General features: G+C 42.9%; 1 protein-coding gene across 1 annotated transcript; it reads right to left on the bottom strand.

Moving 5' to 3' along the window:
• Positions 1–9,029: 9,029 nt before the first annotated feature.
• Positions 9,030–10,768, bottom strand: LOC128744495 (probable E3 ubiquitin-protein ligase HERC3). Its single transcript, XM_053841547.1, has 3 exons — positions 10,646–10,768; positions 10,123–10,591; positions 9,030–10,062 (listed from the first exon to the last, which is right to left on the bottom strand). The coding sequence occupies exons 1-3, from the start codon at positions 10,740–10,742 to the stop codon at positions 9,348–9,350; spliced, it is 1,281 nt and encodes a 426-aa protein (XP_053697522.1). The 5' UTR covers positions 10,743–10,768; the 3' UTR covers positions 9,030–9,347.
• Positions 10,769–11,000: the final 232 nt, after the last annotated feature.

Raw genomic sequence — 11,000 nt, 5'->3', positions numbered from 1 at the left:
TATTTTGCATGCTATTCAACGAAATCGGAATTTAGGACGAGTGTTCTAAACATAAATGCGGTCAAGACCAAATACTCAAAGGAAACAAACGCGTGCCTCTGGCGGACGGTAACTGTTGATGGCGACGAACTAGAAGTGGCAGATAAGTTCGTGTATTTGGGGTTGCTGGTGCACACGGACAACAACACTAGTAAAGGGATCTAGTTGCGCATTTAAGCGAGAAATTAGGCTTCCTTAGCCCTTTGCAAAACACTAGGCATACGCTATGTTCGAGCGGTACTATGTTCGAAGGTACTGCGGATGATGTTTGGCGGAGGACAAACTGATAGCAGAGAGTGGCGGAGACGTATGAATCATGAGCTCCAAGCACTATTTGGAGAGACTGTTATCGTCATCTGGCGAAAGTCAGTAGGATACAGTGCGACGAAAACAATTCTCTTTAACAACTGCATCAGCATCAGGAACAGGGAGGCTCAACGTACAAGATGGCTCGACCAGGTCAAAAGTGATTTGCGACTTCTGTGACTGGGAAATTTGCGACGAGTGGCCCAAGATGTAGTTGAATGGAGACGAATGCTTGAAACAGCATGAACTGGGGTGGCTACTAAGCTACTGGCGACGACGACAACTACGCTTTTGCGACGCCTAGTGAACAAGAAAATATCTACACAGCGCTGAGTTTTTTCCCGGTTTCCAATTCCAATGAGGAAACTTTCTGGAGGGGGCCCGCAGGATTCTAGAGGGGGCCTGGTACCCAAGCACCCCCTCTAGCTACACCAATGCCAGAATCGTCTTCATTCCTTTTAAATACCTATCTGCATCCGATGGCCTTCCGTCCAGGAAGAAGATTTGTAAGCTGCCACGTCTCATTCTCTCGGTGAGATTCCATTTCTTCTTGCATAGCCACCTTCCATTCCTTACTGTCAGCACTATTGAAAACTTAACATCTCTGCTTATTACAATCTGCCCGGTTTTAGTATTTAAAAACCTGTAAAGGTCCAGACACAATGCATACGGATTTTACTACGTTGCGGCAATTTGACAGTTTTTCCAGTAAAATCTGTATGCATTCTCTGAAACAAAAACCATGGTATCTCGCACAATTTTGCAGAAAACGCATGCTTTTTGTAAGTACCATGAAAAAGCTATTCAAATTTACCATGATTCTTGTGTAAGTAATATGTTCTCAGATAATTTTACCACCTTTCATGGTCATGTCTAGTAATTTTGACTACGATTCTGTTATTTTTGTTATGTATCGGGGAACGCCGAAAGTAACGCATAGTAATTTTGACCAGAACACTGCTTAAGCTAAACAGAAATCTTTTCTGCAAAAATTCACTGGTGTGTCCTCTTAATTTTACCCTCTAATATGGTAACAATTACCATGATTCTTGTTTCAGTGTTGTGTCTGGACCTTAAGCCTTACCACAGACAAACAGACGAGACACTCGCGATAATTCCATCGTCCAATCAAAAACCACTCATTTTTCAAAAAAGCATGTATCGTAACATGGCCACACCGCGGTGGCGCAAGTGTTGCTTTGAGTTTTCAGTATAAAACCATTTAAATGTACAAAACCCTGCAGCATAAAACCCTGCAAATGCAAGCACTCCGCAACATGCATAACAGAGGGCGCTAGTGTGCAAGCAAAATATGCAGGACGATGGTTTTTAAAGGATTTTCTTTTCTTTTAAAGGATGGTTTTTAAAGGAAAGGAAGTGTCATGTCAGTTCGTCAGTGGCCTTACTCTCAGAGGAGTAACCGACGAATGTCATTTTAACCGCTTTCACGTCGAATTTCTTCCGCTTCTGAGTAGGCGTCCAAACGTAAGCACCGCAGCCAAACATCATCATATGCTTAAGATCTGGCTTTGTCCTAAACCATATTTCGAATGGTGTGCCATTTATCGCTGTTGAAGGTAGCCGATTCTGTATATAAACCGCTGTGTTAACTGCTTTCGCTCAAAAACGTCGAGCCATCTCATTCAAGGACCTGTTTTTCCGCTCAGCGACTCCGTTCTGCTCCGGAGCATATCCAGCAGTGCATTCGGCTTTGATACCTTCCTCTTTGTAGAACTGACGAAGAGCATTGAATGTAAACTTTCCTCCTCTATCTGACCGGAAAACCTTTAACTTTTTACCAAACTGATTCTGAGTGAATCGTACATATTCACGGATTTTGTTTGCTACGTCGGACTTCTCTTTGAGGAAATACACCACCGTTTAACGACTATGATCATCAATCATTGTCATGTAGTATTTACAACCTCCAGGCGTCAAAGTCATAGGACCAGCCACATCTGTAAGGACAATGTTAAGTAAATCCACAGACCTCTTCTCTGCTGCCGGTTCCGGTGTAGTCCCTGGCTCAACATACTTCCACAAATGTTCCCGCCGCAGCAATGCTTGGACCGAGAAGGACAACGCAGGATAATTACCGTCGTTCAACTTCGCTATTCTTGTTAATTCCATCTTCAAGATTTTCTAAAAAACGGCTTCGCTTCAAAATCTTCGTATTTCCTTTATCTGTTCCGGTTTCGGAGGAATTGAAAACTGCTTCTTGCATGTTCGAGCAACTGGTAACAAATGATTTTTTTCTCTTTATTAGCAATTATTAACAAACTAGGTTACTAAGGTAACAAACAATGTTGCTAGTGAGTATCACTCTAGCAACCGATGATGTTGGTACAGGGTAGCACTCAACAAAGACAAGGCCAATAAAGCGCTTAGCAGACTTTTGTCTTACACAGTTGTTGGCATTTTCATTGTCCTCGATTCCGTAGCACAGAGATTCTCCTAGGCAGAACAATAGTATTGTACGACGACAACTAAAAGGCTAGTTAGAGGATTTCTCTAACTTTTTTTGAAACCCCGCACAATTGGTGACGTACGCTTGCTGCGTCCATGATTTTATTCTATCAAATTTACATTTGAGAGCTGGGTTTTTGGTCACCGCACCTGACTTCGCCTTCAGTTTCCATGTCATGATACATTCTTTTCCTTTGGGCTGCGCTGGGGAAAATTGGAGGAATTGAGCAGCGAAAACAGTAAAGGTCCTAGAATGCTACCCTGAGGTACTGCTGAGCAATTTCTGAATTGGTCAGAGAAAGGAGAAACTAATTTTAGAGCCATTTTGTGGTTTTTAAGATAAGAGACCCCAAGTACTCGTCGATCAGCTTTCTTTAGTGTCCATGATTCATGTCCATAAAGAACCACCAGGGAAATTAGTGTTCTAAAGAATATTAGTTTTGAACGAATTTGCAAACTACGAGACTTCAGCTGGCTTCGTAATCCGTAAAAAGCCCGAGCGCGAGCTGCATCTGCAATTCGCTTTATTTCGCGGCTTCCATCGCTGTCACATGTCAGGGGCCTATATGAAATCCTCCACTGCTTCATATCCCTCCCTATCAGCAGCCAGTTACTTCGTTTCAGCCATGTTAATGGTAATCCTCAATCTAGTCGCTTGCTATTTAAAACCTTAAAAGCCTCTTCCGCTGCTCTACGGTTGATTTCGACTAACGACTAACGGGCTCCTTCTACTAAGTGCGCCCCAGATGTTTTCGTGGTTGAGTCGGTCGAACACCTTTTCGAAGTCAACGAATACCGGTAGAAGGGAGTCCTGGAATTCGTTGATCTGCTCCAGTATAACGCGGAGCGCTGTGATAAGGTCTACACATGATCGGCCGGCACGGAATCCAGCTTGCTGCCGCAGGAGAGTAGCGTCGATCTTCTCCTAGATCCGGTTGAAGATTACCTCACAGAGTACTTTGAGAGTAATACAGAGCAGCGTGACTCCAAGCCAGTTACCGCATTCAGGTAGGTCTCCTCTTTAAGGGACTTTGACCAATATGCCCTGCTTCCAGTCCACCGGAAAAGTTGCGGTTTCCCATTGTTATTGCTGAAAAGCTGATGTATCATCTGGACTGACAAAAATGGGTCAGCTTTGAGCATTCCGGCTGAAATACAGTCTATCCCTGGCGCTCTATTGGACTTCATACTCTTGATGGCTGCTACAGTTTCATCCAGTGATGGCACCTCCAAGTTGACGCGATTAATTCAACGAACTGTTGGCGTCATACGCTGCTGGTTTTGTTGATCTCTGACATTTGAAACTCGGAAGAGTTGTTCAAAATGTTCAGTCCATCGCTTCAGCTGTTCTGTCCTGTCCTTTAGCGGCATCTTTGTATTCATCCTGACACCACTAAGGCGGCGAGAAATATCGTACAACAAACGGATATCTCCATTGGCGGTGGCGGTTTCTCCTTGTTCGGCTAGGGAGTTAGTCCAGGCTCCCCAAGAAACAATTTGAAGTCATAAATAAACATGCCTATTGAACAAGTGTTTAACACAAGCGTTGGTAACTGAACAACACTTGTGCTGAAAAACTTACTGGTTAAAAGTTCCATACATCAAAACTACTGTTTTACCTGATTCACTGCGAATATGCGTATTATTGAAATAAAACGTAGCCATACGTTATCGTTTCTTGGATAAAGATACGGGTAGTGTGATTATAAGCCGTGACGCGAGGTTCATTGAGCTGAGTAATGGTTCTGAGTCGCAGGAGGAGCTGAAAGATGAGCATCATGTCGACAGTGAAAGTGAAGTGATAGAAATCGTAAGCCGGGAAGAAAATTCGACAAATGATTCTGAAATGTCGGATGCAATCGATGAAAACTCTGTGTACGCAGACGCGGATGAAAGTGATTTCTATGGTTTCGAAGAGCCATTGAGAAGAAGCGAGCGAAATACGCGTAGTGTACTACCGAGAAGATTCGATGACTATATAGTCGGGCAGGTCACTCACAGTGAAGAACCGTGTGATGTCTGTAGCCGAGTGGAAAAGAGCGATGTGCGAAGAAATGGATGCTCATAAGCTAAATCAAACCTGGAACCTTGTGGATCTACCAATCGGAAAGAAGATTGTTGGTGCAAAGTGGGTATTTAAACTAAAGAAAGATGAAAGTGGTAGGGTAGTGAAGCACAAGGCCCGGCTCAGGGCTACTCACAGACCCTTGGCATAGATTATTTAGAAGTGTTCGCGCCAGTGACTCGCCAAACAACATTGCGGGTAATGTTAGCTGTTGCTGGAAAGAAGAAGCTAGTGTTGAAGCAGTACGACGTAAAAACAGCGTACCTCAACGGTACCACCGAAGAAGAGCTGTACATGCGGCAACCGCCAGGCTTTGAGGTACCCGGTCAAGAAAAGAAAGTGTGCAAATTACAGAAAAGCATTTACGGTTTGAAACAGTCGACCCGGTGCTGGAATAAGGCACTGCACGCGGTGCTTCTAAAGCAAGGTTTTGTACAATCCAACTCTGATCCCTGTGTTTACGTTCGTAAAGGTAAAGGTCCAACTGTGTATCTGGTTGTATATGTAGATGATCTTTTGCTTGGATGTACGGAGGAGAACGAATTGGATGAAGTCTTTGAAAGCCTTCGTGAACGCTTTGATATTACGTCTCTCGGTTTGGTGCGTCATTTTCTAGGCTATGATATTCAGAAAGAAGATGGTTACTATACCATGCGTTTAACTGCTTATATTAATGATCTGGTCAAGAAGTTTGGAATGGGGAATGCACACCCCGTGAAGACTCCCATGGATCCTAGCTATACATCGGTGAACAACGGAAGTCAACCTTTCGAGGATAATACTTTATACCGTAGCCTAGTTGGAGCGCTTTTGTATTTGGCGGTGAACGCTAGACCGGATTTATCGGTGAGTGTAGGGTTGCTTGGCAGAAAAGTACAGGAGCCGAATAAAAGCGACTGGGCAGCTGCGAAAAGAATTTTGCAGTACGCAAATACAACCAAGGACTACAGGCTTAAGTTTTGTCCAAGTGATAGTTGGGAATTAATAGGCTATTCTGACTCAGATTATGTAGGCGATCAGCGGACAAGAAAATCAACGACTGGATTCATATTCTTCTACGGCCAGGAACCAGTATGCTGGACCAGCAAAGCACAGGACACCGTGGCGTTATCGACACTCGAAGCAGAGTACAATGCTTTGACTTTGACGTGTCAGGAAGTGGTCTGGCTTAGACGATTGCTACAAGACTTGGACGAACCGCAGATTGGAGCTACAAAGATTTTCGAAGACAACCAAGTTTCGCCAAGGCCGAGCGAGTTAGTGGAAGAGTGAAGCACATCGACACGAAGTCATTTCATTCGAGAGCTTTGTGAACGAAAGGTGGTGGAACTTATTTATTGTCCTTCAAGTGAAATGATTGCAGACGCTCTGACGAAGCCGTTAGGACCGTGTTTGTTAAGGAAGTTTGTGGAGAGAATTGGACTTTTGTAATTGGAGTAGTCATTTAGGAGGAGTGCGGGATAATAATGACTACCTGTGTGTCACCCTCCCGATTGAAGATTTACATATTCATTTTTGGTAACACTGCATTGTATGACATTTTCTTTTTTGATCTCATTCTGTCTCATTCTCATGTGTATGAGAATGTGTATACTAAAGTGTATGTGTATACTAAAAGTACCGCGTCAATTAGTTTTTCCTCGAACTTTATCTCTTTTTATCCGAGTTCCACGGACAGCGCAGCTATTCAGTCCATCAAGAACGCCTAGAGCAAGTATTTCGTATTCTGGAAAAGGCGGGACTGAAGCTAAACAAGGAAAAATGCCAGTTTTTTAAGGACCAATTAACATTTTTGGGATATGTAATTACAAAAGATGGTCTCAAAAAGACCGACGAAAGAATTAGTGCAATCAGAGATGCACCAGAACCTACAAATTTGACTGAAGTGAGAGCTTTTGCAGGTTTAGTCAACTATTACGCCAAATTTGTTGCCGGGCTCGCTGATATTATGGGTCCACTGTACGGTTTGCTCCGCAAGGGGGCAAAATTCCATTGGGATATAAACTGTAAAATGGCGTTCCAGCGAATCAAAAAGGAAATCTGTAAGGATGTTACACTAGCGCATTTTAATCCAGATGCAGAACTTTATCTAACGTGTGATGCTTCTAATCGAGGTGTGTCGGCAGTCTCATGTCAGAGAGAAGGAAATATTGAAAGACCGGTAGCTTTTGCGTCTAGAGTCCTTCATCCATCTGAAATCAACCACAGTGTTATAGATCGAGAAGCATTAGCTATTATATATGGAATTAATAAGTTTTTTTATATTTAGCCGGTAATCACTTTTGTATTCGTACGGATCATAAACCGCTGCTGAGTATTTTTAATCCTAAAAAAGGTATTCCGGCGCTGCTAGCAGAATGCAAAGATGGGCACATTTTTTATCGGGGTTCAGCTATGATATTGGCCATGTACGTTCTCAGTCCAACATCGCTGACTTTCCATCTCGATTTCCAGTGGAATCGTGGAAGATCTGGAAAGAAGAAGATTCATTTTTGAACTTCATCAATACAACCGAGTTGGCGTTGGTAGATGTATCCACGCTAGCCGAGGAATCGTTGAAAGATACGCAGCTGCGAATGGTTATCCAGGTGTTAAAGAGCAACAGTGACAATATATGTCTGCCAAAGGATAACCCATATAGTAAGGTGGTACAAGAACTTTCTTTAGAAAAAGGGGTGGTTATGCGCGGTTATAGAGTGTTGGTACCGCTAAGTTGAGATCGGTGATTCTGGCTAACATTCACCAATCTCATCTCGGAATCGTTAAAAGCAAAAGTATAGCTAGGTCCAGTGTTTGGTGGCCTGGTATCGATAGTGATATCGAACGATTTTCGCGAAATTGTTCATCTTGTTTGTTGGAAAGTAGCTCACCCCCGAGAGCACAGCTAATGCCGTGGAAACCTCCGGATAAAATTTGGAGCCGAATTCATATAGACTTTGCGGGTCCCGTTAGAGGTTGGAATTTTTTAATAATAGTGGATGCATTATCCAAATGAGTAGAAGTTTTCGCTACTAAATCCTGCACAGCACAGTTTGTACTAGAAAAATTAACAGAATGTACCTATTGCTAGATTTGGAATCTTCGACGAGCTGGTTAGTGATAACGGTACGCAATTCGTATCAAGCGAAGTACAAAACTTTCTCGCGGCAAACGGTATCAGACAAAAGCTTACGAGCCCGGGTCACCCTGCCACTAACGGCGAAGCGGAGAATATGGTTAAGACGTTCAAAGCTTCCCTTTTGAAATGCTTGCGCGACCAGAACCGAAGTATTCACAGCATAATTGTCAACTTCGTAATGGGTTATAGGAAATCTGTGCACTGTTCTACTGGATTAACACCTGCTCATATGATGCTAGGCAGAGACATTCGAAGTTCGTTGGAATTGATGAGTCCGCGAGAAGTACTGTCAACACAAAACGAAAAAACAGCCACTGATAATATCAAGCAAAAACAAGAATTGCAAGCGTCATACTACCAAGGTTCAAGATCCGTAACGTTCGAAGTTGGAGAAAATGTTATTGTTCGCGATTACACAAATCCCAATAAGCAAGATTGGACACCAGCAGTCATAACCAAGATACTTGGAGAGAGAAACTATCAAGTGCAACTAAAAAAATCCGATCGTCTTATTAAACGACACATGGATCAAATAAGAAAAGATTGGCGGAACTACAGTGAAGAGCAGATTAGCGCTGTTCAAAGTAATGCGGAGCAATTACAAAAGCCGCGTTACGTGACGAGAAATATAGCAGCTCGACGAGTAGCGGAGTTACAGCTAGAGAGGAACCCCGTAGCTTCAACAGAACAGGCCAGGCTTCACGCAGATGCGGAGGAGCATGAGTTTACACCAGTTATACACTCGTCCCCCGCGAAGCTGTCTCAAAGAAGTGGTGGGTCGTTGATGATGGAGGAATCTAGTGAATCGTCATTTACTCAGAAGGATACACCGGTACAGTCAGCAAGCAATACGGAACTGTTCGAAAGCTTAGAAGACTCTTCAATCATGGTTGACAAAGCAGAAGGGATGGTTCAGAGCAAAGTAAACAATGATCAGTTTATATCAGACGATAGTGACGAGGGGCTAGAAGTAGGAGGTTTTGAAAGAGGATACTGAAGATTAAGAGACGCTAAAGGCAGAATTTTAAAAAAATAATTAATGTATACCTTGTTTCTGTTTATATTACAGATGCGTTTTATTGAAGTTTAATTACTCTGTAATCTTAGTGTGAGGGTGTATATCAGTGCAAAAAGAATAGTACAAGTACATAGTACATAGTAGAATAGTACCGTTAAAACGTTAGAAAAGAGTTTTAAGTTTGGTTTTGGTCAAAATTTGCGTGAAAACAAGAGCAACAAAAAATTTCTCGCACAAAAACCAAACAAATTATTTAACATCAGCAACTTCGTAGTCGCGAATATATTTCCTCAAATTCCAATTTTGCAGTGTATGTGTATGGACATAAAATGTGATCACGGGTACGGCCATTCAAATGAATTGTGCAATGCATAAGCTGTAAGTAGTGCAAGTAGAAGTATTACAACGAGTTGAAATGAACTGAAAGTGTGACTTTGGACTTTTGCCCGTCTTCGCTTGACTACTATTTTAGAAGGTTCGGCTTCGTCCTCTGCGGTTGGTTCCATGAAAATAATACTGTAGGCCGCGCTTTTCACTGTTAGTTTTCTACCGGGCACCGGGTCGATTTTCAACTTTTTAAAACCAACCAAGTCTTCTGGATACATGTCCGCCGCTTGAACGTAGTCATACATTGGTAGTAGATTAACACCGGAGAAATACATTTCATTTTTTAGATCAATTGCCAGCGTATGGTAAATGCCACAGAAAACCTTTTGCAAAAATACCTCGTCGTTAAGTTCGATCAACTGAGGTAACGGGAAAGCGGCTTCGTTAAAGTCATACGGTACTGAATCCCAACATGGCCGAAAATATGGCGTCAATGTGCTATCGATTCGGCCATGTTGGCTTCCGTACCGTTTCACCGTATCCATTATCCCCAGCTGACCCCTATCGTTGCAACCCCAAGTGTACAGATCGCCAAACGAAGATACAGCCGCCGAATGCCAGGCACCCGCGGCGATGTGTACAATCTTCACACCGGCCAGTGCTTCAACTAGCTGCGGTAGCTTCTGACGCGGAGTAATTATACCATTACCCAACTGACCGCGTCTGAAATACGAATACAATCAGTACATTAAAGAAAATCGTAATATACAGATAAAAACCTACGCCCCAGAACCCCAACTGTAAACCTCTCCGTTTGAAGTCAGCACCAGACAATGCGCGAATCCCACAACAACCTGAGCGATCCGAACGTGTCGAGGAAAGGAGAAAATCGGCTGCGGTTGCGGTATGTTAAACACGGCGTTTCGGTTTGTGATGGCAACCGAAATATCGTTTCCACAGGCAATATGAGTAATTTTTTCGCATTCGCTATCAGCAGACTCTTCTGTCAACTCCAAACAATCCGTCTGTTTACTGTTGAAGTGATACCTAAACAAGTCGCCATTCTCCGTCAGCACCAAGCAATGCTTCGTATTGGCAGAAATTTGGGCGATCCGCCCTTCAAAACCAGCTTTATATGTCTCGTTTATTCGAGAACTTTTCGCGTAAAGATGACCTCCGTCTGTCCATACTGCGTGAGTGCCAGTCATTTCCAACTGGAATGCTGGGCTGTCTGCGTTGGGCAGCTTCATTTCTGCAAAAATAAGCAGCTACATTGCAAGATTTCAGCAAAATGTGTTCCACTTACCAGTCAGGATTTCATTTCTATTTGAATTAAACGGATTGTTTCCGTAAACAAAGATATTTTTCACGGCTTCGTTGCAATCAGACGGAGACGGTGCCATGATTCCATTCGTTGAAGTTGAGTGAGTGAATCATAATCACAATAATTATGAATATTGGGGATATTGTCGGCCTCTACTGTGAGAAATGTCAAAGCAGAAAGAATCGCGCATCTCCGATCGCGCACCTCTCGCACACGCTAGCATATTTTCTAAAAGTTTATTCAATACAAGTGATGCAAGCGAAGCAAGGATAAGAGAATTAAACAAATTTTGTTAAAAATATGCCTCTCATATGCGATATGCCAAAGCGTGCGATAT

The sequence above is a fragment of the Sabethes cyaneus genome, chromosome 1 (assembly GCF_943734655.1).
Source record: "Sabethes cyaneus chromosome 1, idSabCyanKW18_F2, whole genome shotgun sequence".
NCBI classification, from domain to species: Eukaryota; Metazoa; Arthropoda; class Insecta; order Diptera; family Culicidae; genus Sabethes; species Sabethes cyaneus.
This window is presented reverse-complemented; position numbering and strand designations above follow the sequence as displayed.